The following is a 27721-nucleotide window of genomic DNA, read 5'->3' as shown; positions in this document are numbered from 1 at the left end:
TATGTATATTCTGTATTGTTTTTGTGTAATATTCTTATCAATGCTTAAGAATATAGAAATTTCAGTTTGTATAGTATAAAACAATTCAGGACAAATTGTAGTTGACTCATCTGACTTTTATGGGTTGTATATGCCAATTCCAGTTAACCGAGTTTATCTAATTGTCCTAATTCCAACCACGAAAGGGTTAATTTTTGCAGTAGCCAGGAGACATAGTGGCCAGGACCCAGAGGTTATTCTATACCACCTCACTCTTTGCCGGGGTGGGGAAAAGGGACTAATTTCAGGGGAGAAGGGGTTCTTTCCGGTTGTGGTAGCACAGCACTGGTCCTGAGCCGGAGGGAGTGGTTGGGGGTAGAGTGGCTGTGGTTGAGTGTTGTCTATTGTTGGAGGTTTCCACAGTGAGCAGTAACATTTCTTTTCTTGTACCTTCTGCCGTTGGTATTGTAGCTGTCACTGTTCCTTGTCTTATTTCATTGGTCTTTCCGTAAATTGTTCTTATATCAAACTGTGATCTTCACCATTTTGCCTCCAATTCTCCTTTCCAGCCACTCGCAGGGGGGAGATGTAGGGGACTGTGGGAAGCAAGTGAGCAGCAGCATGGTTTGGAGTTTCAGTGGGGACACTTAATGGGGGGTACCATTCCTAAGCCATGGTACTAATGCAGTCATGTACACAGTGATAAGATTTGTTGTAAATGCATTTTGTACCTTGCTTCAGCCAGACATTGACCCATGAAACCTTGTTTGTCTGAAGGCAACTACACTCACCCACAAGTAATGTCATGGTTTGACCAGCTCCCCCCTCTGTGGAGCTGGAAGATGGCTAGAGGCAGGGTACTAAGATCCTGAACTCTATAGAAGAGAGAGATATATTTTCCAGCTAAGGCAAATTGGAGCTGTAATCCTGAGAGTAAAGGAGAGACTTCTTCTCCTCCTGGACTTTATGTGGGAGGAGGGGTGATTTTTGTAAATACATGATTTTATTATCATAGGAGAATTAGTTAGGATTGTTGTATATATTACTTTATAGTTTTTATTCTGTTAGTAATTTTGATATCATTTCCTCCGTTTTGCCAGAGAAGGGGCAGGGGGGAAGGGAAGCTTTTCACTGGGTCTTGGGGACTTAGCGAGGAGCCAAATCAAAACTAAGACAAGTAAACAGAAATTTTGTTCTTGTCAAAACAGACTACCTCAAACCTATAATTCTAATCGTGTTCATATTCTAAATTTCTCTTTTATAACTTTCACTTTTTAGGTTTTAATGTGGCACTTATTAAAACTCATTTTATAGTAACATGATATTATGTATTCCTTGTTACTTACAACTTTCAAAGTACTTACTTTTAGCTAAAAAATTATGGTATGAACTGAAATAATTTATAGGTGGGGAAGAATTCATCACACCTAACTTCAGATATTTTTCTTTAGACATCTACTACTGTTCCAATCATACTAAGCTTCCTCTATGGTCAATGAAAGAAATAGGAACTTTTAGGATATTGTTTGTCTTACCTATTTTAGACATCTATGTTCAGACAGTATGAATTGTGCTCTGTAAGTGCCCATTTTTCTCAAGTAACTATACAGGAAACCTAAGGACTCTGTCTCAGACTCTGACTTCCAAGGTTTTGATATTTAAGCAGGAAAGATGTGTCCCACTATAGAAAACTGAACATAATAGGGGGCAGTCAGTAAAGAATCCCTGGAAAATAGTAGGAGCAATGGAATAAAATTTTTGGAATATTGTTTTCCTCACACTTTATTGCTACTGAAAAAAAAAGGAAGAGAGGATGTGAAACAGTTGCAGTTGTGGAATAGAATGAAACATTAAAAAAAATTAATAAAAGTTTGGATAAAAAGTATATAGGGATAAAAAAGGACTTATTAAGGGTATTGTGTTTCGTGATAGACTGTGCTATTGCATAATTCAAGAACCCGCTGAATTTTGCCCACCCCATTTCTTCCAGCTGAAAATCACTCAGTTTTGATTATACAGTTGTAAAAATCTCTTAGAAATCCTTTTTACTAGATTTTGCTTATCACACCTAAGATACAGGCCTGATATTAATGGGCTGAATTGATTTCTGGAATTGTCAGACTCTTCCCACTGACTGTAAGTCACTGAATATAATAAAAATCAAACAAGAAGCTTAATTTAGCCTTTAAACAACTATCTTACATTAGGAAATTGTGTACCTTTCTGTAGCAGCAACAGGAGACCTGACGGAGTATCCATAATTCCATCATTATAACAATATACAGGTTGCTTTTTTAAAATTTATTTCAAATCAATTAAAACTACTGGCTTTAAAGGTCTTAGTTCATTTTGTGAGTTTGTCATATTGCAGTTATGTTCTATTAGCATAATGACTTCAATTAAATAGGCTTTATTGGATGCATTCATTATTAATATTTTATTATTTAATTCATGGTATGAATCAGTGATGATCAGTCAGATGATCCACCTCTCATCCATGACACTAGGAGTTAGTTTTGTGTTGTGAAATCATTTGAAAACCAATGAAGCTTAATTGTCATTGCTTTGTCTTATTAAGTCAAACTGGCATTGAAATGTTCCGGAGTAGATCAAATGGACAAAGCTGCTTTAATAACCCTGTTATTCTAAAAGAATCTGGTTTCAATAGTGCATGAGCCATGAAGCAAACTAGCAGAAACAAGATCTAAACAAATAACCCCTCAAATATTGATCTAAAATCATGAAGATCTGCATATAATTATGTATATATATTCTGGGTATATTTCTTTTGCACAACTGAACATATATCTAATGCTTCCCAGTTATAGGATACTCAATTGAATTTTGTATTACTTATATCACATTTAAAATGAAAAGAAATGTTATCTGTGTCTCAGAAAAGTAGAGTGGACATCACTGAAAACTGAAAAGCAGTAGTGTCACTGAAACAAATGGAAATATATTATTGATTTATTTTTTTTTAATCTGAATAACCATCTTCAAAAAATATTCCGTTTTCCAAGAACTGATACTTGAAAACATATGTAAGAACCAAATCTTTCAACTCCCTGGTGCTATTCTTACTACAGTGCTGTTCCACACAACTGACATATGCTGCATTCCTCAGAATATTGGAAAGGGATATCTCAATGAGCAACAAGATGTTGGATTTATCATTCAGCAAGGGAGAAACTATTTTGGTATGGAAGTCCTGAGGAGTTTTTTTCCTGGTTATTCCCTATGCTTCCTTTCTTCTGCACTGAATTAAATAATTATGAAATGCATTCGACATTTTTAAATTTAAACTGAAAATTTTATATCAAAATCTTTCCTAAAAATTGAAAAGGTTTGTGTCAACATGTGCATCATAATCTAATCTGAAAAGTATTTAATTACTGAATCCATAAAATCCTGCTGAATTTCTCGGAAATTCAGAAAAATAAGTATCTGAAGTACGTTTTTTTAAACTTAGTCCATTTCACAAGGTTCTTTTGTATAATCATGTTGCATTATTACATTTTTAAGTTGCAGTACTGTTTCACCCATAAGGCCTTAATGGAATATCTTCCTGTCCAAGCACAAAGGTCACCTGGTTTGTTAACTTCAGATTTCCCAGAGGAATAGGATACAGTAGTCACTATCCATCAATAAGGAACACAGGCAATATTCATTTTCTTAAATGTGATCCTACATGTAGGGAACTGCTAGAACAACTAATAAAAGAGATATGTGGTTTTCTAGATAAAAGAAAGACACATGACAGATTTATTTTACCACAATTTCAACAAAGCAGTTTATCTGGTGTTACATAGGAAATAAGTAGTTACAGGGATTTGAAGAAGAGAAGAACTTCTAGTTGTTGTATGCAACACATTTACCCCTGGAATTCTTAAGATTTGCCTTGGGATAAAAGAGTGTAACAGCAAGAGCACGTTAGTTAAATTATCATTAGACCATTCAAAGTGTCACCAAAGGGAACAATATCATGTGGGTCACGTTGGGCTATTCTACAGAAGTATTTGGATAACCCTAAGAAGCAACACAAATAGGATGTTTAATAGTATATATGTGAATTGGCAAGTCTTGTGTTTGAAGAAATTTAATGTGAAAGTGAAAGAAGCCCAGTACCTTGTGAGCACACAGAAAGAACAGTAGAAGAAATCTATGGACAAAGAAAAGGAAATGCTACTGAAGCATACATAAACTGTTGCTAATAATGGAAATACTTATGTTATTTGGATTACTGTGTGGAAATCTGGTCATGCATACTGAAGGAAGTTTAACTGAAAGTGCAAATGCTATATAGGGTGTACCATGACTATCAAGAATGCCTGTCATACCAAAGAAAAGCAACAAAACTATTACAGTTGGCAAAGGAATAGATGCATAAAAATAGCTAAAATTCAGGTGGGAAAGTAGAGATGGAATGAAAATAATACAGAGACAACAAGAACATGTACACAAAACTCTCTTCAGTTCTAAATGCATGTTTATTGGTTAACAGAAAGGGTTATGTATTTTCATGCAACACCAAGAAGGAGAATTTTCCTTTTGAATAACATTTTTGTTTTCCCAAATCAGCAATTGGTTCTGTGTACCACTAACAATGTGTACTGAGGCTTTGGAGATTCCATCACCTTCATCCTCATGTGTTTCTTATAATCAAACAGTACATATATAAATATAATTATTAGTGTTATCTTTTCCAGAAGCTTTTAAAAATTGTCACATACTATTTCAAGATTATGTCATAATTTCTTTATTTTTAAACTAGAGAAAAAAAAAATCTAGTTGACACTTTCAATCCAATAGGTACTAATCCTTAAAATATAGTTGCCTCCAAGACTACCATGGCTATTTATTAGCCTTCTATAAACTCTCTAATACGCAAAACATATATTCCCTAAGAACACTAAACCTTTACACTAGTCTAATTTAATTTAATTTCAGAACATGTTTTATGCTAATAATATAAGTAAAAATGAAATTAATTTTACACACTTTCCTCAGGAATATATACACCTCGAAGACATGCTGTGTGTCATACAGATTGGTGTTATTCCAACTATTTGTGTGACACTGCAATAACTGAATTTTTTCTAGATTGTCCCATTATATGGCCATAAAAACTGCATTACAAAAAACATTCCTCAATTTCTACTTCTGTGTTCTAAATTATCAAGATTCTTTTGAAGCAATTGTAGCTTTCATGGCAAAAAGTCTGGCCCTTTACCTTTGATCTCCTTAACAAATATCAATAAATCTGTGTTAAAAAAGGATGAAATACTCAGCTGTTGATCTGATCTGCAGGTTGTCTGTAAATGATAGAACATCACAGCAGTACCTTAAGTGTCAAAAATAATGACTGTGACACACATTGGCAAACAGTTCAATCTCATGGTAACATCTTGTGGAATTCAGGCGAAGGGGGTCCTGCCTTTTATTGATTGCCACATCCTCAAAGATGTGCTATAGTAAACTTGATATTTCCACCTACTGCTGTTGTTTTTATTAGATATCACACACTATTGTTCTATGATAGATGACAAAAAGCAAGGAGTTGTTTAATCTTAACTTTTAAAAATAGAACTGTTTCAAGTACTCTTTCAAATAATGTTTTATTCTTATTTGAGAAAAAGAAAAGTTTTACAAGTATTCAATGTGTCTGAAGAACAGTAAAAGAGCAAGGAGAAATCCTGCAAGAGAATATTATTCCTCATAAATATCTATCTGGCATATCTGATTCTTTCAAGAAATAGGAATCAATGTATTTTTATTATTATCATTAGTATTAGTATTTCTATTACAGTTATTTTTATAGTCACCTTCTGCATTTAGGCACTGTACAATGAGAGAATGAGAAAGGGGATGCTGTGAACTTGCAGTTGCTTTTAAATTATTATGGTGGGTTAGTCTTGGCTAACAGTCAAATGCCTGCCCACCTCCCACTCCTCTCCTTCTTTAGACAGGGGGAGAAAATAGACTGAGAAAACTCATGGGTTAAGATAAAGACAGCAAGATCACTTACCAGTTACTGTCACAGGCAAAACACACTTGTCGTGGTGAAAATTAATGCAATTTATTGCTAATAAAAATAGATTCTAGCTAGTGAGGAGCAAAAACAAATTTTAAAATACCATTTTTCTTCATCACTGTTTCAGACTCAACTTATGTCTTATATAGTCCTATAGCCCCACTCCTGACTGGTGCAGGGGAATGGGGAATGGGGGTTGTGGTCAGCCCATAACTGCCTCTATCTGCCACTACTTCTTCCTCATGCATTTCCCTTGCTCCATCGTGGGCTCTCCATGGGCTGCAGTTCTTTGGGAAATAACCTACTACTCCAATGTGATGTCCCCCACTGGCTGCACTGCCTGTGACTGGTGATTATTTTAAGCAGGAAAATTAAATGCAAGTGCTATAGGCAGGATGCATAAACTGACCCAGAGATATTTTCTTTTATAGGAACAAAACCCTAAACATAGGTCCTCTTAATCCAATCCAACATCTTTAAAACTGGAGTTGTTTGGAAAGCCTCATCTTTCCCCATCAATTATGTTTCCATCCTTTTTTGTGTTTACCTTAGTGATATGTTTTCATATTGTTTTTTTCATATTTTTGTTGAAAGACAGTCCAACATTAAAAAAAAGTTATTTTGTGGTTAAGTCCTTTATGAAATTATTTATTATCAATTGGTAGTGTCAAATTTTGTCTCTTGCTTAACTACAGCAGCTAGAATTCAGAATGGCTTCTACATTCCATTAATTCTATTTAAATATTCATAGAAATTGAACATACTAATGATATTTTTTTTATAAAAATGCATCTGTATATACACATATTTACTGGGTTTCCCTTCATACCCATGCAAATTCATTTGTTACATTTTCAACTTCACTTGTGAGGTGGAGAGACTTTAATAACTATCTAGCTTTGGGCAATTTTTAAATATTTGTTTATTTATATTCATTACATTCATTCACTTCCACCAGTTTTGCAATAATTGGATTCCTTTAGTAATGGATTTTCATTAATTGGATTATTGTTTCAGCAGTGCTTTTCCAGCCATTTTTCTGGTTTGTTTTGAATGGGAAACAGAAAGCTGGCCAACAGAGATGTTGGCATATGTGAAGTGGAATGTTTTGTTTTCAGGTCACTTAATGAGAAAAGCTGGAATGAAACTTGTGTTATTTAGATCAGTATTGTGCCTATGGTAAATAGCAGTTGCTTTAGTTTAATATATGCTTTATGATCATTATACACTCTTATGATGTGACTATCAGAAAATTTAGGTTGATGAACCTTCATTTTTAAGAGAAATGGCAAAATTTAAACCAAATTAGTGTGTGCACAGGAAAAGTTCTCAAAATTGTCTTGTAGTTAGTCACCCACCAGGAATATATTTGCTGTGTACTGACCTTGGAGAGGCAAAGGTTAATAATTCCACAAAGTCCTTAATAGCATTCAGTGTTTGGCACAAGAGAATTAGCAATGTATTACATTCATATAACCACTTACAAAACTTGATTGCGTGGCTGATTATAACCTCCTCCAGGAGTTCTACTTCTTTGCCTTTCATGCATCATATAATAAACTATCTGTGGTATTTTCTCTTAGCAGAATCATTAAGGCTTATTACTAAATCAAAGTCCTTGTCTGATCTTTTGTGCTTTTGCACACGAATTCATGTGTCCTACGTAGGGGTCCCATGCAGCTCAGTGAATGTGCAATTCAATTCAAAGTGCAACATATTCTCCCCTTTTCAAGCAAGATTTAACTTGGTATTTTACATTCAGCCTGTACCATAGGAAGTAACCTACAGAGGTTTACTTCTTTCTATGTGGTTAGGCTAGCCCTAAGAAGATACAAGTTAGATAAATACATGTGACCCTTACAAGAGGACAATGAAAACTCATGACACGTTACAGTAAACGCACTATTCTTTCAGCAGTCCAAGGCAGACACATACGCACCTAGGATGCATTGCTCTTTAGAACCTAAGTGATTGTTAGGAGACATGGCAGGTGCTAAAGACATTGCTGAGCTGCAGGGTGGGAATTTGATCAGCCTTTTTTCCACAATGATATACTGTGTCCAAACTCCCACATGCTCAGACCACATTTCTGTTTTAAATGTTTACTGCGCATCTACATCTTTTAGTGTGCGTGCCCCCAGCATGCACTTCTCTTCATCCATTACCCATACAACAAAACTTTTGGACTAGCTGACTGTTCACTGTTATGCAGCTAGCATGACTGTCATTCGCTATAAGGTCTGTCATTCAGTTTTTGTAATAAGAAACATTTTGTCTATACTACATAGTTCTTTTTTTTTCTGTAAGTTTTGTGATGAACAACAAATTCTACATAGATAATGCATACGATATAGTATGTATGCATTAATTTGGACATATATGGGTACCTCAGACCAAGCAAACATAGTTAGTTAACTCACTCAGTCCTAATACCTGGCAGGAAAAGGCAGTAGGGTCACTCCATCTAACTTAAGCTTTTAAATGTAATGTATGCACCAATCTAGACAGCGGGAGGCAATGTGGATAATGCCTAGAAAAATTCACAGCCTATTTTTTAATTGTGCAGCTTCCAAAATTAAGCACAGACTTTTAAAAAGCATTCAGACATCTCTTGTGGCTACAAAAGGTGTTAGCATCCTATATTCTGGATTATTCTGAAAGTCTGGCTTTTCATTATCTTTTAGTGGGAGATAAAGTATAACACATATGCATTCATATGTGTATTTTCATGTGTATCCACATACTTCCTTATTTCCACATATGTTTAAATCTAAAAGGATATTTAAAAATATAAATCTTACAGAAATTAAAGAAATCTAAATATCTAATTTAATACTCAACTAGATATCTTTATGGGCAACAGCCCTTACAGCTGTCAAATATCTGCTGTACTCAGCAGAACAGAATACCATGCCATCTCCACTCTTTCTATTTTTTTCCAGTTTGCAGCTTGATTACCTTCTTAATGACTAATATTGGGGTAAGATGAAATTCCTTTTGACTCAGTAGACCAACTTCAGCTGAATCTTACATTAGTGGTTGAATTCGCTGAACTGAGAAGGATTTGTTCATTGTGAAGGTCACAGACTAAATGATCTAAGACTTTTTTGTGAGTCATCCATGTAATTGCAATGCATGGATAATTTTCATACTTCAGTAACAACTAGGGAACTGTACCAATATTATTAATTAAAAGAGGTATTATTATGCTATAAATGTGATTTTTAAATCTGAAGTAACACTTCAAAATTTCATGCCAAACTACCAAGATAAGAAAGTATGACTGAAACCATTATATTTCCCATCTGTGCAGTTTTTTTCTCATGGCTTTTGTTGCTTGAGGTTATCTTTGCTCTTGTGCCTTATTGATGGATCAGTTATTCTTTTACTAATCCATTTGAACTAAGAAAAATACCTTAACTGGCATACTTAATTACAGTCATGTAAGGAGAAAAATGTATGTTGCAAACTGTGAGCTTTCTGCCCACAGTATTCTCACTGACTACAAGCAAATAGTTTTAAATCAATATTTTATGAATGACATGGATATTTTACCTGATGCTAAAATACAGCAGTGCTTTTCCCTGTCAGAAAACTCATGCTGTCACATGTCTGCTTCCATAAGAGACCCCCTACATCATGTACCTAACTATAGAGTACCTCAGATTTATCTTAGGAAGTAATTAGCTACTATTAATGAATTTTATAAAACTCTTTTGCAATAGGAACAATAACAAACATTTCAAAGTCTAACTCACAAGTTATCAGCCTTAGAATTTTTCTGTTGAAAGTTTTAAAATCTTTTCTCTGTTCTTACTATGTTTTACTGTAAATGCACTTTGACCTATAAATAAATTTATAACTTAATTTAAATCCTGAGAAGTTATTTCAGGTTCTTTTATAACCATTTTGATGCTGCTGATATTTTATGAATATGCTGTTTATTAACTGCTGCTTTCAATTAAACCCTTTTTTCAGAAAGGCAATTATTCTGCATCCCACTATAGGGAAAATTAGACAAACGTTGAAGTTGTTCTTCCTTAACTGTAGAAACTACAAAAAGATGTAGATATTTTTTTTAACATTTTAGTCAAAATCATGCAACAGATGGATACTGAGACAGAACAAAATGCAACAACTCTATGGGCTATAATTAAACTCACAAAGAAAATTAATATCATAAACACAGCTCAGTCTAGCACAAAGTAATTCTGTGGATTCAATAAAAAATTCTTCTTTACTGACAGATTCACTGTCTGATTTTTTAATAAACAAGAGAGCAAATAAAGGGCCTTATGCACATCTTGTAGTAAATGATTAATTTACAAAGACTGTTTTGCCTTACCTATCCTATAGCCTGATAAAGTCAAGAATGTTTTTTAACTGATGGAAACTGCATGCTGTCAATGGTCTTGAAGAGATAATGTAACCCGTATAAGTCCAATTACAATTAAAATTGCTTGGAAGAGGTTCTTTCTACTAGGAAACAACAATTTCTAGTGTAGGAAATCAAGCTTTATCATAACAATACTATCCATGGAAAGAGTGTTTTTCTCTCAGTCTTTTATATCGTAGCATCATAGAATGGCTTGGGTTCGAAGGACCTCAAAGATCATTTAGTTCCAACTGCCCTGCAATGGCCAGAGATACCAGCTGCTAGATTGGGTTGCTCGGGACTCCCATCCAACGTGTCAGTAGTTAATTTTATTGCACTTATTTTATTCCCTTTTTTTTTTTTGGTCCAACTCTTTATATTTTTACTTCACTACTGCATTACAAGTACATGAAATGCCCTTCCAAATTTACACACAAAAATAAGACTTCATTAACGCTTTCCATTCAGAAAATTGTTGTATTTTCAGCTTTTGCAAGTGAACTACATTGTCTTAACCAAAGCAACATGGATAGATACCTTTCCTCTTCTACAGTCTGATTCCTAGGTCAGGTATGGACTGATTTAGCAATACAGTAGCCCAGCATTTCTGAAAAATATTACAGTGCCTTCACTTCTACAAGCAGATATCTTTTTGGCACAGTAATTCTCTGCTGCTCTTTCAGAGACACTGAAAGGCCAGAAAAGGGTACAAAAGGGCCTAAGCAAAAGGCTGGGTAGGGTCTTTGGTATCCACAGTGAAAGAATTTTGAAAAGCAAAACCTCATTAAGAAATGCAGCAAGGGCATGATTCAACTGTTTTCAGCCATACCACCTCACATCAAAGACAGTCTGGTCTTTTGAGGTTGGCTTGTCAAACTGAATTTAAAATTGGCTCTTCTGAGTAGTTATCAAAGGTTTGTAATGGCTAAACTAAGATAAATGCTTTTGATCCAGCTGGTCATGATTTCTCCTAGTGTTTCCTACTTTGAAACCTCTACTGCATTTTGCTAGCCAATTATACATATAGTTATATATATACAAATGTTCATGAATCTCTTTCCATCTTAGTACAAGAAGTGACAAAACCCTGAAAAGACAAATTTCCAGCTCAGAGGAGGCTGAGCTTGGTCCAATTTTATATCTATGCACAGTGTCTGAATCAGCTGAAGTGTGGGACACTTGGGAATAGAAATCCATAACATCTTCACAGGCAGAACTTTTACTATGGAAATAAAATTGCTCAGTACTGAATGCTTTCTTTTCTATGTTCATCTTCCTCTCTAAACAGTGATATATCATTATTATTATTATTATTATTATTTTTATAATTTCAACAGTTTTGATGGGATACACAATGAAAAGCAATTCAGCTAATTCAGAGAATTACATTATACTTTCCTCTATAGAAATTTTACTATAAACTGTTGGCAAGCAAGACAAAGCTAAAAAAAGTTGGTTAATTTGAAGTCATCTAACAAAATAGGACCCTGAAGATATGAATGGAAGTAAGAGTACTAAATATCTTTGGTTATAAGTATTTCAAAAGTTTCAGTTAGCTGTACAGTATCCTGAATAACCAGTACTTGTTTCAGAGTTACTCTGCATCATTTTAGGCCTTTGTGAATATGGACTTGGAAATTTGGCGGAAGAATGGAAGGGATTCCTGACTGAAGTGTTCTGGCTCAGCCACAACCAGAGCTTTAAATCAATTTATTGAATTTTCAGATTTTTTGTCTGAACTAGACTCCTTTGTGACATAAAAAATTATTTTTATTTTTATAAACTATTCCTTGCTGAGATAGAAACACAGTCAAACTCTAAAATGACAATTCTAAAACCTGGTTTGGAAATTAATTTTGTTCTGAATAGCATAGAGCATTTTAAGAAAAGCTAGGTGGTCCCAGTCACTGACTGAAACTTTTATCAGCTACTTGAGAACAACATTTGCTATCTTTTTACCAGCAACTCTGGAATGCTTTCAGCCATATTTTATTAGCAATAGAGGAATGAGAAAGTGTACTTCACAATCAGCATGGAAATATCAGCTTATAGATTTATTTCAATTGAAAGACAATGGAATAAATGAGAACTTTTCTTGCCAGAAGAAATAAGTAAAGTGGCGGGTATTTAGACTAGGGAAACACAAGATTATTTGCACTGAAGCCTGCAGAAGTGTTGCTGCTTTACATTTTTTAAAATTATGTGCAGTTGTTTAGGTGTCCAAATATTTACTTAGAAATCTATTTGAAAATCTCGGGTTTGTTAACCATGGTTTGTTTATATTTTTAGGTATCAATTCACCTATCTACATGTAATTGTGTACTGCCATTTAAATTGCTTCAGGGTAGCCTACTTGATTTGCCATATCTCTCAGCTCACAGGGAATGTCACCATACCTTATATGTCACAAATAAAATTTTATCACTGTGGGTTGCTGAACCAAGTCAGATCTTTGAAGATAAAGATAACATCCTTGCAGACACATACACATAAATGCTTATATTTACATTTATATGAATGTAAATGTTTTTGATCACATATTTAAATTTTTTTTTAGTGCTGTTCTGTGTTTCTTATTTTCAGCTGAAGGACAAAAATATGGTTGTGGTTGGTGAACAAAATTGTTCTTTAGGCTCAGCTGCTCTGAGCACAACAGCAATTTAGACACTGTAGACACCCACAGGTTAACACCTACATATGGGTTTCTTAATACTGATTTCATCTGTAGATATCCAATAATTATAAAGAAAGTTAAATGTATTAGGACTAGATCCAAAGAAATAGTTGCAAAAAAAAATGTACTAAAAAAAATGTGCTTGCTTTAGTATCTCTCATAGAGGAGTATGGATTCTCCTGCGTACTTCAGCCAGAGCACAAGTATGTCTATCAGAAAGAACTGACATGTTCTCATGCTTCAGTGACATATTTATAATAGTATGGTACTTCCTTATTTATCAGCATCCATACCAATGAAATGTAATGGTAAATGCACATTTAAATAGCTCTGAATTCATGGAGTGCTTAGGACAGTAAAAGCTTCCAAATGAGTAATTGCTGCACACAGACAGCTTTCACAACCTAAATTGCTTAGTGTCTGGACTTTAAAATAGTGTGTGTTTTTATTAGTTAATCTCCAGGCACTGTAGGAAAGGCAAAAACGTACAACAGTATTCATATAAGAAATGAATGCAGTACAGTATTAGTGGGAAAGAACAATCAGAACTGTTTCCTCCTGGGAACCGTTATAAAAAGTAGACTGGAACAAGTTTCTTGCCTGAAGATAGTTACAAACACAGCATATTTTTTGTTAAACCACATTTTTGTAATTTCAAGTTTAAAATACTTCTCAGAAGTTTTCCATGACTTTCCAACTTACCCTCACAATATATTCTGATGAAGAAAATATACAGGGCCTGGGGGTTATAATTTTCTTACTTGCAGATAGATACTGTTAGTGCGGGCAAGACTTTTCTTCAATATAAGCAAGATTCTTGAAACTGAGCTAGCTCTCTTTTAAAAATCCGTGTCTAAAACAAAATGTCATACTCCTATCTGCAACACATTTCATATTTGATATCTACTATATTGTATGTGTAAATTCATTCTGAACATGAGCTTGATAGATGCTTTTGTGGAATTTGTCAAATATCCAAATTGAAGACTGACTACAATTTTCCATATCATTTGTATTTTAGCATACTGAGTGCCTCTTTTTTTTTTCTTTTGTCAAGAAAGGCAGAGTAGAAGCTTGTTCTTCTAATTGTTCTGATTCTATTCTAACATTGAATGTATTCAGTATTGTAGTACTATATAAGATAAATTTTAAAATACAGAACAGCAGTTGACAGGGTGTTTCCTACTAGTTTGATGCACAATAAAAACAGAGAGAAACTATAATAAATGGATAGCATATTTTTTATGTTGTCTGGATTACCAATTGTAAATTAGCGCTTCCACTTTCATCTCACAGATGATAAGCTTAGGCAGCAACCCTGCTTACATGATTTATAAATCTATAGAGACATATCTACATGTTACTTGTGGTACCCTTGACTGTGTATGCAGTAATGGAAGAATGAAAATATCCATTTAATAATATCAAAAACATCTATTTGCTCACTATATAAAAATCAAATTATTTAAAAATATATTTTTTTTATTTTTTCTGTTGGCTGATGTCAGATAAAAAAACACATACTCCTTGTTTTTATTTCTGCAGTTCTGAGCACTTGTTTTATTAACATTCTTATTTGTGTGGACTTTCTTAGGTTATATTCAGTTGGAGGTCGGGATGGAAGCTCGTGTTTGAGTTCAATGGAATATTATGATCCTCACACAAATAAATGGAATATGTGTGCTCCTATGTGTAAGAGAAGAGGAGGTGTAGGAGTGGCTACATGTGATGGGTTTCTTTATGCTGTGGGAGGCCATGATGCTCCTGCTTCTAACCATTGTTCTCGACTGCTTGACTATGTAGAAAGGTATTCAATTATACATGCTTTTTTTTAATAGAAGATAATGTCTGGTAGCATAATTTTCTTATGTTTGTGATGGTAAAGTTAAACAGACTTGCTTGAAAAATTCTGTAAGGGTCTGTAAAAGATGATTTCTTTGAAATTTATTGTCTTTCCTTTTTATTCCTATTTATTATCATGAGCACAAAAGTCCACTCTTTTCACATAGCATTTAAGTAATCTGTTCTTTTAAGGCACTATATTACACATTGCAGAATTATAAACTATACTTTGTAGAGATCAAATTTTTTCCTTGAAATAATTTTGTTTAGAATTTTTGTTTAAATTTTGTTTAGAAATATTTTTTAACTCTAAAAACATAGCTAAGCAAAGAAGAAATAAACAATTGCTTAAGTGATGGATATTCATAGTACAATATATTGTTTCCTTTAGCAACATTGCCACTTTCTAATGTGTTAATATAGGCCTTATACACTGTATTTACAGTACGCTGAGTTTTGCAAGTAGATATTCTACAAAGTCAAGAATATCTAGTAGGGCACTATAGCACAGTTGAAGTGATTATAGCATTCCATTTAAAGGTATTCTTCGAATGTTTCATGAAGGTTTTTTCTGTTTCTGTATCCTATAAAATAGAATAAGGAAAACACACTCTCCAAATATGTACAGGTTACAAAAGTTAAAGTAGATATGTTTGAGTAGATGGTTTATCTTAATGCACAATTAAGACTGGTGCTGGGAGAGATTTATCTATTTATTTATTTTCTGAAGGGGTTAAACTTTAGTTAAATGTCACTCATTGCTTCTGCTGAATCTGGATTGGCATTCAATATTTAATCAAAAAATTATAAGTTAAAACGTACTCCTTATGTTATCCATATGATTTTGAGGAATCTTAGACACGTTGCCATCTCTAATGTATATGTAAGAAAAGATCATAGGCTGCCAAATACTTTACTTTCCATCTCCAGCAGATGGACAGTTAATAAGAGAAATCCCATGATACCTGTACTCTATGGACTATCTTTGTGGACTTTCATTTATAAGGAACAATAATGAGCATTTTCAGTGAAATAAATTTATATTAAGAGTACTAGTGACAGTAGTATGAGATCTTTTCAACTACTTCTGCTTATTGGTACTCATATGGGAGCTCTTCTTTCATTTTTCTTTCTCTGAGAATAAAACCCTTCTGGTATTGAAGATGAACCATCCCATCACATTTGTCTTTCTCAGGGGAGACTGTAACAATGAGCTAAACCACATATCCTTATGCTGTGTTATGTACTGGTATTGGAATGACATTATACTGTGTTCTTCGTCTAGGTATTTTTCCACTGATAGAAAAAAAATGTGGATAATGTACCTCATGAATAGTAAGCTTCGAGACTAAAAGTTGGGACCAACAACTCATAAGACTATTGGCTTATGTAGAGTGGATGTGAATTAACTGGTGGACTCCACTAAAATGGGAAAAAACTCTCCTGGCCCTTCCAGTGGTTGATTAGTTTATAAGATGGCTGGGATGTTATTTTGTGTGTCTGGGTTTTTATTCAAAAATTATACATAATTTTCAAAAAAATAAAAACTTCTCAATAACTTAGGGAAACAAAGATTAATGATTACAGTAAGTTTTTTTTTATATCTCTCTGAAAGTTTTACTTTCTGTAAGTATCTAAGACATGTTTTTTAACTAAGTTTCTTCTTCAGTCATTTTGTCATTCTGATACAGGCTGATAGGATGTGCATTATTCAAACACAATTTGCTCCTGGAAGACTGTCAAACCAGACATAATACTTTAAAATTTATCTTTGAGATTATGCAAATATAGTGATAACAGATATATGGTTTTTAAATGCTATTGCTAAAATTCTGCTCAATAGTAATTAGGACTTCCAGATTAATCTCTTCTATGGATAACACAATTTTAAAGAATTTCCTATGGATTCAAGCATTCTGATATAAAATAAGAGTTATGTTTTTCTCCTCTTCACAAGCTGGCAAATGTTCTATTCCTTTTTAAAGGTAAAACAACTAATTCCTTTTTAAGAATTATACAATTTTGAAATATTTTGGCATATTTCATAAAGTAGCTTCCTTTTTCAGATGTTACTCAAAACCTGATGGATGCTAAAAACATAAACATTTAATCTATAGTGTTTCCCCTTCATCTCACCTTGATTTCAAAATTGATTTCTTTCCACATTCCCATCCAGTGACTTTCACTGGATGGGAAATAGTTTCAGCTAGAGGCATAGGATGCTGTTGTTGAAAAGCTCAGAGTCTTTGAAAAAAATCCATTCAAATTTTCTTTTTCTTTTGCTTGTTACATATTCAAGCAATGTTTGAAAGTATTTGCCTCTGAAGTTATGAAAGACATTTATAATATATCTAGATATTTAACTTCAAACTTCTTAAGTAAGGCTAGAAAAATGAAAAATTTTGAATAATAAAATTAGTAAAAGTAAGAAAATTAGAAATGAAAATAAAAACATACAATATGATCAAGGTTACAGATAATTCTTTTATTATCCAATTTAAAGGTTGTATTTATGAACCAGAGGGCTGTTACAAGCAAAGCACTGTAACATTGCTGTTGTAGTACTTTGCTTGTACTAAAAAAAAAAAATAAAATAAAATTTTTCATTGTTCAAATATGTGGGACTTCAAATAGTATCCCTACTAGTTGCTTAATGCAAATGTCACAGACTGAAATAGTAACAGGTGCTAGAATTTTCCTTTTTTTTCTAAAACTTATGTATTTACAGCTTTCTGTAAGATTATTAACTCCTAGTTAAGAAAGTTTCGACTATAAGAAAATATATCGAAAGAACTTGCCTCTCCCCCCAAAAAGCTAACTTACAGCTAATATTGTCTCATAGAGCTGAAGGAGAAAGTGGCTCGATACCTAATTTTATGTAACAATATAGTAGGTAGAGGGCCTGTAAATAAAGAAAACGTTAGCCATTATAGAGGAGTTACCTCATTATTATTTTAGAGAAATCATCATGCTCAAAGTGTGACCTACTTTACACTTTTAAGCAACTTAATAAAGTCGGGCAAAGGATTTGTATTTTCTCCACTGATAATCAAGTGATTCTACTACGTGGTAGAGATGGTTAATGACAGATTAAATTAATTCTATCATACTATGATACAGTATTCTATTTTAGTAATACTTGACATCTAAAAATGAGGTATCTAGTTTAACCTAATACTCCAGACATCCATAGTAACAAACTCTCAAAAGATATTTTATTGCTGCTTTATGGATGTCCAAAACAGATACAATGGAATGACTTCTGAAATTAAATAATTTTACATTGTTAATGAGTATCTAAATTAATACCTAGGTTCAATGTTTAATTTTTAAATTACTGTCATTATACAAAAGGAATTTTTCCCTCGGTTTTAAAAATTCAGTGGTGATTATGCCTTAAAAACAGTATTACTTTCCTTACTTGAGCAAATAGCAGGAGGAAAATGTAAATCCTATGCAGTTAAGCATATTCCCTGAATACCTGGGAAGGTTTTCTGGTTGTGAACATTGTATAGTATAATTTCAGAAATTAAAATATAGTGAAATTTAATTTTAGAAATAATTTTTTTAATATGATACAAGAAATATCCTACTTAAAATGTATGCATAAATATATGCATACATCCAGATATTGATCATATATCTTTCTCAAATCTCTTTATGACACATTATCCTACAAATACCTTAGTTTATTCTAGAAGATTAGCTGAGCAAAAGTTTCTGATCAACCTTTGGGAACACAATAAATCTGTATCTTTTCTTTGCTGTTAGGAAGAGTATTTTTGAATAGGATGCTAAAGGATGGTTTTTTCCCCAGGAAAAAAAGGACTATATTCAAGTAAAAATCACCATATATTGACACTTATCTTTTCCCTGCACATCCAGTTTCCTTTCTCTTTTCTCAGATATGATCCAAAAACTGATACATGGACAATGGTGGCTCCACTAAGTATGCCTCGAGATGCTGTTGGTGTCTGTCTCCTTGGTGACAAATTATATGCAGTAGGTGGCTATGATGGTCAAACATACCTGAACACTATGGAAGCATATGACCCACAAACTAATGAGTGGACACAGGTAATCATAAAGTCTATTTTTTGTATTATGCTATATAAATATTATATACTATTATGTTGCTACCTTTCAGACAAAATTCTTGTTCTGATCAATTTCCGTATTAAATTAATTTTTTCATCTTTCTTCATGCAGAAGTAATATCATAAAGAATATCAAAATGGTCCTAGAATTTTAATTGGTAACCAGCATGTCCTGAAGATCCTTCATATGAAAATATGAATTTCATTCTTCTAATATAATTTCATTCTTCTATTCCATTTTCTTCTGTTTGACAGATATTTTGAAATGTTGAACTGTATGTATGTCTTTAATTTTGAACCATAAAAGAATTAATAGGTATAATAGAAATAGTAATATATGCAAGAAGCTGGGGGCAAGTGATTTGGTTGTAGAAGGAATGTACTTTATGTCACAGTTTGCTGGAAAGATTTTAATTCATTGCATAGACTTAAAAAGAAACAAAAAATTATTTCAACACTTTTTGTTATTAGTCCTGTTGCAGACTTGCTGAAAAAGTAATTTTTTCCACCATTGTAGATGTTTACATCTGAATTAGTCGTCCTAAGTTCTCTTTAAAGTTAATGAAGAAAAGTGCATGCTTTGAAAGCATGATCTTATCCTAAAATAAGCATTTAAAATAGGTGTGATATGTTATACTCAAGAATACTTATTTCTTTTTGAAGTTGTAAAGGGAAGCTTCTGTTGAGAAGCTTAAATGTAGACATACACATAGAAATCCCTTGCATATCAACAGTTCACAAAATTAATGACAGCTCTAAAATTAATTCCTCTTTCTTCTGTTCTCACACTTGTCAGATGAAAGACATCAGGTAGGAGTAAGTAATTTTTAAAACTACAATACTAGAGCAGTGTGGTTTGTATTTATTTTTAGTGGTTTTGAGCATTTTAGAATAATGTTGACACAGCACTTTGGCAATTATTGCATAGCTTGTTCCTGTTCAGTTAATTTCTATCTGTTTTTCTGCAGATGGCATCCTTAAATATTGGAAGAGCTGGCGCCTGTGTTGTAGTCATCAAACAACCATGACTTTGTCAGCACTGCTTAGAATTTTACTGACTGTGAAATGATTATTTTTCTATGAGACAAAGAGAATGATAATTTCACAAGAACAAGGATTTACACAGTGAATACTCTGTTGATCAGAAACTTGAAGTTTGAAAGTGAGAAAGATTAAGTATTTATGTCCTATAAAATCATAAAAACTGTTCACAGTCAGTGGACAAGAAAAAAAAAACAACAGAGTGTGTAGGCGTAAATATGTGAATGTGGAGTAGTAAGCTCAAGTTCTCATGAATGTGTCCTGGAGAACTGGATTAGCAAGGTAAAGCTCTATACAAGGAGCAGAAAGGAACATGAAAACAGTTTTTGTGGCTGCAAGAGAACTGCAGAAACATAAAACTACATTTAATAAATTTGAAACTGTGGTTTTTGAAAAAGAAGAGTTGATAGTAATATAATTTTTTTCTGTCCACAACCCTCAAATGGGTTGTGGCCTTCTCATTTAAATGGGCAATTTGATTCTTACTGAAGGGAAGAGGTCAAATGGTCTGGATATTCATAATGGCTGAGCTGTCACTTTATAGTAGGAATAAAAACAAAACTAAAAGTAAACTTGTTTTGTATCTTCAGATTGTACCTCCTTGCCAGTTTTAACACGTCTTATAAATTAATCTACTGAATGGGAAGACTGTGTGTTTAATCAAATAATACATAAAGCAATCCTGTGGCTGCACTGGGGCTTTGTTGCAAATATTGGAGTCAAAAGAACAGTTTCCTAATTCTTTCTTAGTCTTATATTCAGTTTAAGCATGTGGGCTCTACTCTCTTTGTTTAATGCATTCTTCTGCATGTTAGAAGCTCATGACAAGCTGAAAAATTGATATTGTTCTTTCAGTGCATCATGTATCAGATGAACCCTGACCAGAACAGTCTATAGAACCTCCTCTAATATTTCAAGAGGGAGAAAAGTCCTACATTTTAGTTCTTTCTAATGCTCGCAAATTTTACCTAACTAGAGCTGGCAATTTATGACTTTCCACTTATGACTGAGAAAAACTGAGAATAACTCCCAGTAGACAATTCAGAATAAATGCAAGTGAAATAAGGAAAAGTATACCATTTGATCTAATAAAGTTCATATGGTAAATATACTAGTGTCATCTGTACTTCCCTTTAGAGTTGATAATTTCTGCCAGTAATGATACTTGGAGCTTTTGCTTTGTGAGTGGATTTAACGCTGATGCTTTCCGTCTGCTCAGCTGAATCAGTTAGAACCTAAGGCCACTAATGGAATATGAAATTCTGCTATTCAGGGAGGTACAGTTTCTGGGAACAATTCTACCAAGTATACTTCTTTAAAGCCCTGCTGATCCTTTAGGAAACATTTCATGGTCCAAAAGCAGAAACCTCACAATCCTCTGTCGCTAGCAATTTTGAGAAGTAATTCTGGTTGCACTAAAACCAGTTTTCCAATGGAAACCTCCGAAGCTATTTGAGATGAAAAATTACATACAGCTTCCAGCTTGGGACATTTTATTTGAAGATATGTCTTTCTGCCTAACAGCATCAGCATGCATGGAGATCGTTGTTTACTGTTGCAAACTGAACTTCAGTTCTGAAGCCTAAGTATACTGTATTAAATCTTTTAAATACCTCTCTGTACTAATTTGAAATCAACCAAAAAATCTTCATATTGGTTTTCTACAGCCACTTGGCTTTTGAATTGCAATTAGTCTTCCACAGGCAAGCATGTCCATTTTTCTCCAACCACAAGAAGCTGTTGAATAAAAGATGTTACCTCTCTAAAGATTTTGCTTCACATAAACACAAGCTTCTAAGATGAAATGAAGAAGATTCTAGCATTATAATTGTAATATTAAGTATAGACATTGGCATTTGGTTCTCCTACACAGATACCTAATGAACTTAGAAACTGAATTTTAATTCTATTCCCAGAACTTTCTTTTTATTACATTATGTCCATACACAATAGAAATATGATTGTTCTACCTATTTATTGATCTTCAAAATTGGATTATTTCTACTGATTGTATCTGTGGCAGATTTGTTTTCTGTGCCTTGTTCATTCTTATCCTCAATTTGTCTTCTATTTTATTTTTGATTCTCAATTTCCTTTTACATTTTTTCCATTTGCCTTTATTTTGCCAAAATGGAACATGATTCTCATGTGAAATTTTTCAGACTATTCCACTTTTCTAATGCTGAAAGAATAAAATTTTTAATTGTTTTATTTAGGTTATGTAAAATCTAGCCACAATAAGAGCCAAAATTGGCTTTCATATTCTTTTTATGCAACTACATCAATATGCTCTGGAGTCTCTTCTAGAGAGAATTTGTGGATAATTTTTTATTATTTTTTTTCTTACTATTACGTTTACTGTTATTGAAAACAATAATAATTTTACCTTTATTTTCACAGGGAATGCATTTAAATTGAAGTAGTCTATAATTGTAGTCTTGGTTTCTGCGATTCATTAAGACCTGTTTTTTATTTATAAGACTTAAAATGACTTCTGATACACTGAATTGTGCTAAACAATATTACATTTACAGGAAAAGATGTTGTCTTTTCAAAAAACAGATAACCTCATTGTTAGTGATCTAGCATGGTTTCTTTTCTCTCACATAATTTTGAAATCATACTTGAAAATTGATTTCAAAGTATGAAAATCAGAGTGGAGTCAGAACTGCAACAGATATTAGTGTGATGGTCAACTCCAAACTTGCACAATTAGTTTCAGTGAAATCAATAACTGAATTCCTCAAAATGCTGCTTTTAAATTTTATAGTTTAATAGTCTAAGTATGGTCTCAAATGTTAGCTTTTTCTCTATATTTCCAACTTTTTTATTCAAGAGCATCAACCAGCTTTATTAGAAAGTCCTTCCCCCCAGGTGGGGCTTTTGGTGTACCAGTGGCTAATAGCCATTCTGGGGCTGATCTAGAGGCTCCAGGTGGTGGGGTGTGGAGTAGTGCACTGGCCCACCTTGGCCGAACTTGTCCTGCCCCCACACCCCCAACTTTAGTCATTTTGAGCCAGTAATAATTTTCTCCAGTCTCTCACAGAAGGGACCTTAAAATCATCTAGTTCCAATCCCTCTGTCATAGGCAGGGAAACCTTTTACTAGGACATGTTGCTCAAAGCCCCATCCAGCCTGGCCTTGAACACTTCCAGGTATGGGGCACCCACAACTTCTCTAGGCAACATGTTCCAGTGCCTCACCAAGCTCACAGTAAAGAATTTCTTCTAATATTTAATTTAAACCTGCTCTCTTTCATTTCAAAGCCATTACATGCCTTTGCAAAACACCCCTTTCCAGTTTTATTGAGGCACTTAGAGGGCTGCTTTAACGTATCTCTGAGATATCTCCAGGCTGAACACTCCAACTCTCTAGCCAGTTTTCATAGCAGAGGTGCTCCAGCCCTCTGATTATCTACATGGCCCTCCTCTAGATTTACTTGAATGGATCCAGGTCCTTCTAATGCTGCTGGCCCCAGAGCTGTACACAGTACTCTAGGTGGTGTCTCACGAGAGCAGAGGGGAATAATCACTTCCTTAGACATGCTGGCCCCTCTTCTGATGCAACCCAGGATACAGCTGGCTTTTTGAGCTGCAAGCACACGTTGCCAGCTCATGTTGAGCTTCTCATCCAATAACACCCACAAATTTTTCTCCTTATTGCTGCTCTCAATCCATTCTCTACCCAGCCTGTATTTGTGCTTGGGATTGTCCCAGCCCAGCTACAGGACCTTGCACTTGGCCTTGTTGAACTTCATATGGACCCACCTCTCAAAACTTACAAGATCCCTCTCTAGGCTCCAAGTCTCTCTTTCTGCCTCTGTCATTGAACTGGTAGTAGTGAGATGGATTGAGATTTTGCCCCCTGCCCCCCAGAAACTTTAGTTTAAAGTTCTTTCATTCATGACCAAATTTTCTTCTTGGAGTGCTTACAGAAGCAATATCTAAAAGACAAAATAAGTGCCTTCCCCAGAAGAGGAAATTCTTATAACGGTGGCAGTGCTTTTAATATTTATTAATAAAATTACTAAAGAAATCATAGAAGAAATTACATTTTTGCAGGGCTTTAATTAGTTATTTAACTAAACAAAATCAAGAAAAATACCATAGCACATTATGTCTCTGTTTTTCACATTAATTAATATTTCTGATTTAATTCCTTTCAAAATGCTAAATAGTTAAACTTCAAAAATAATTCTCTAGACAATGTTTGAGGCTGTATAAATATGGAATATAATTCAAGTTGAAATCAATAGAAAAAATAATCAAGAAAAATAGGTAATTTTTTTCATGTGACACTTTTGATCTGTTTCTACAAATATTGTGGTGTTAAAAAATCCATTTTGCAAAATAAATACTAACCTTGTGATCCTCTGTTCCTTCTGGAACTGTTGGTTACTTCACAGTTTTGGACCCTTCCTTTTAGTTATTTTTTACATTTACTTTTCATTATTGACAATGATGGATGCTAGAAATATAATCCCCATTAGAAAATATCTACATAGAAAAATGTCATTTACTAGCTAGCACTTTATTATTGACATTATGTGATCCAGTTTTATTGAGAAGTTTTGCATTGAAATCAGTCACAAATAAGACAATAAAAAGATCTGTAGGTAAGAATGTTGTTGCTTTGGCTTTAATTACAACTGTTCAATATGTATTTTTATACATGTTCTTGCAATCAAAATATTGTTTATAACCAAAAGTAAATTTAAAAAAATCCTTTTACATATAGAACAGTCTTTTATTCATATGAAACTGGTCAAATTATTACGGCAATTTTAGGATGCTTTCAGGGAATTGCCTGTCTCATAATTTTACTCCATTAAGCTAACATTCATTGATGTAAGGGAATGATTTTGGCATAGACAAAGGATCTTTTCCTTGAGTAACATTCTCTTCTACAGAAAATTGCCAGCAGTTGACCATTATTTTAAATCTACATATGTTAAAATATATCTAGAAAGCTCTATATATTATTCAGATAACTTTTATATATTTAGAAGGCCCAAATAAATTCCCCTAAATATATTTGCCAATGACTTAAACACTTTTAAATTACTTCAATAAAAATAACTCACAAATGAATTTGAAGTTATGCAAGTTTTAATGGCTCAGACCTTGATGTCCATGAGCAAACACTAGAAATACCATGCATTGTGATCATAAATGTAATACAGTTTTTCCACAACAGAATTCACATCTTGGAAGACTTCCTTATTACTGTACTCACAGTGAACGGGGCAAAACAAAATGTGACCTATTATCTATGACTTTGCCCTAGGTATTTCATGAGGAATAAGTAGAGAAGGCATTTCTGAAAAGACTTTAAAAAGCTTTTGTAACTGTTATCAGTAGCAATATTAGATTACATAAATAATCTTGTAATATTCTTCAGCATTATTCTAAATCCAGTGTAAAGCTGCTCAAGTTGATAAAACCTTGCATTTCCTTCCAAATTCCCTTATATTTCTACTTCATAGTACATTGGGGATGTATGCTTATGGACAGAGAGACTGCTCAAAATCATTAAATCAGCAAAAGTTTGATTTCCATGTGTAGGACTTCAGCTGTTGAAAATTAAACCATAAGGAAAAATACTACCACAGATAAGAAATGTAGTGGCAGGGAACAATACAACCTCAAATCACTTGCTATCCACAGCTTCACCTTGAGGAATCTATGGAGCTGCCAAATCCATCACCCTCTAAGGATTACAAAAGTAGTCCAAGCTGAGGTATAAGCACCTTAAGCTTCTGTAACCCCATATTTTCCCAGATTTCCTATGATCACATGATGCTTAAAAATGCATAAAACTTGCAATAATAATTATAAATCCTCCCTTGCAGAAGTCTAGTACTCCTCAGAATTAGGTCTGTGAACCAGGTCCATGTTCAGTCTTCTTCACTTGGAAGGCTAGGTGGGTGGGTTAAGTCTGGTATCTTTACTAAACTGTTTCTGATGTAGCTAACAAAAGTCACTGAAGAGGGCTACCTTTGATGGTCTCCAGGAAGAAATATTGTTCCAAAGGTGAGATATTTCAATTAAATGGATGAGCATTCAGCTTAATCACCCCCACATAAGTGTCTAATACCATCTGAGATGCCCAAAATTATCTGAGTCATCCACATTGGGCTGGCAAGTATGGCACAGATGAAGTTATGAAGGGATAACAGAAGTTCAAAGAGGAAGCTGTAAAGTATCCCAGATGATATTAGATACTTTTTTGTAGATGAATGATTTTGAGTGCAATTCTGTAAAGATTTGGGTGGCATATTTCAGTCACGTAGTGGGAAATCTCACATGTATACATAGTGTGGAAAAAGACAACCTTTGGGTTGGGGTTCTGGGTTTTTTCTTGTTTCTACATCTGTATATTTTCCAGGACATCAATTAATTTAAAATGGTAATTTGTTCCATTTCAAAGGAAAAAGAGAAAGAAGACTTGCAATAGCAGCATGAATGAATAAATATCCATTTCATAATATAGAGTATATAGGTATCTACTATGTAAATGTCCACATTAGAATTATACATCAAAAGCTTTTCCTTATCACTAGAATAGAAAAATCAATATTTCCAGGACATGATTCATCTCATTCTAAAGGTGAAATAAATCACACTTTAAAAGTGTGTTTCTCTCTATTGACTGCAAAAGTCCCTAAAATTACTAGTTCAGACAGAAACAAGTTGGTTAAGATGAATCTCTAAACTCTTATGAATGCCTAGAAGGAACTGGCCACACAAGCATTTATTTCCAATAACTATGACAGAAATTTAATTTAGAATATAACTGCAAGACTCAACTGTGCACTGAACAAAACCAATATCCCTGTTCTGAAATCCCTGTTATAATAATTTTGAGCACCCAGATGACATACAAAAGAAGTTAAATATAGCTCTTTGTTAACATAGGAGAGAAAGTATTTAGAAAATCATAGCTACAGGCCCCGGTTACCTAAGGTTTAGATATCCTAGATGTCAGGGATAAGGGAGCAATTTAATACTGTAAGCTGCAAAACATGTCTATATAATTAAAATTTAGAAGCCTTCAGAACATAAAAGAGGGTTATTTAAAAGCATAGGATTGCTGTAATCAATGGGCATCAGTTATTCCAGGCCCTTGGGTAGGAAGAGAAAAACTGGAGAAAAGAAGACACCTCCCACCAGATGGGTCATCTCATCCAAATACAGGCATACAAATAGATCACCTTCTTGAAATGCATGGTTTTCCTCTTTGATTTATAAAGGTGCCTATGAGACTAACCCAGATTTAGGCACTTAAATTAGTAGAAATTCTAACAATGAATTGTAGAAAAATGTCAATAGTATGATCCATCCAAAACTGCTTGACTTTCTTACAGATTTATCACAAATAGTTTATACCATGCTGCATATTCATTGACAGCTCTATAAACAATTAAAGAGATATATTTTTTTAATTAAATGCAACTTTTGAAATAACAGATCTATTGTAATACTATTGTAGGTAAATTTATTTGGTGGTTTTATGCAACTTCATAATCTCTCTTTGTGCAGTTCTGAACAACCAATGGATTAATTGTTCATTTCATTACAAATTGTGAATGTTTAGCACCTTTTAAAATCACAAACCATTTTCTTTGCTCTTTAAAATCAGATGTTTATTTTTTATTCCATTTTGAAAAATTGTGGCTA

General features: G+C 33.6%; 1 protein-coding gene across 2 annotated transcripts in view; it reads left to right on the top strand.

Moving 5' to 3' along the window:
* The window catches only part of KLHL1 (kelch like family member 1), a 198107-nt gene extending 176956 nt beyond the window's left edge, over positions 1 to 21151 (top strand). For both annotated transcript variants that reach the window (XM_064645854.1, XM_064645853.1), the window contains 3 exons: positions 14657 to 14869; positions 18810 to 18981; positions 19970 to 21151. In XM_064645854.1, the coding sequence (XP_064501924.1) occupies positions 14657 to 14869; positions 18810 to 18981; positions 19970 to 20029 (445 nt within the window). In that variant the 3' untranslated portion in view covers positions 20030 to 21151. The remainder of the gene's footprint in view (positions 1 to 14656; positions 14870 to 18809; positions 18982 to 19969) is intronic.
* Positions 21152 to 27721: the final 6570 nt, after the last annotated feature.

The sequence above is a fragment of the Pseudopipra pipra genome, chromosome 2 (genome assembly GCF_036250125.1).
Source record: "Pseudopipra pipra isolate bDixPip1 chromosome 2, bDixPip1.hap1, whole genome shotgun sequence".
Taxonomy (NCBI): Eukaryota; Metazoa; Chordata; class Aves; order Passeriformes; family Pipridae; genus Pseudopipra; species Pseudopipra pipra.
Note: the sequence above shows the minus strand (reverse complement) of the source record. Positions and strands in the feature narration are given on the sequence as shown.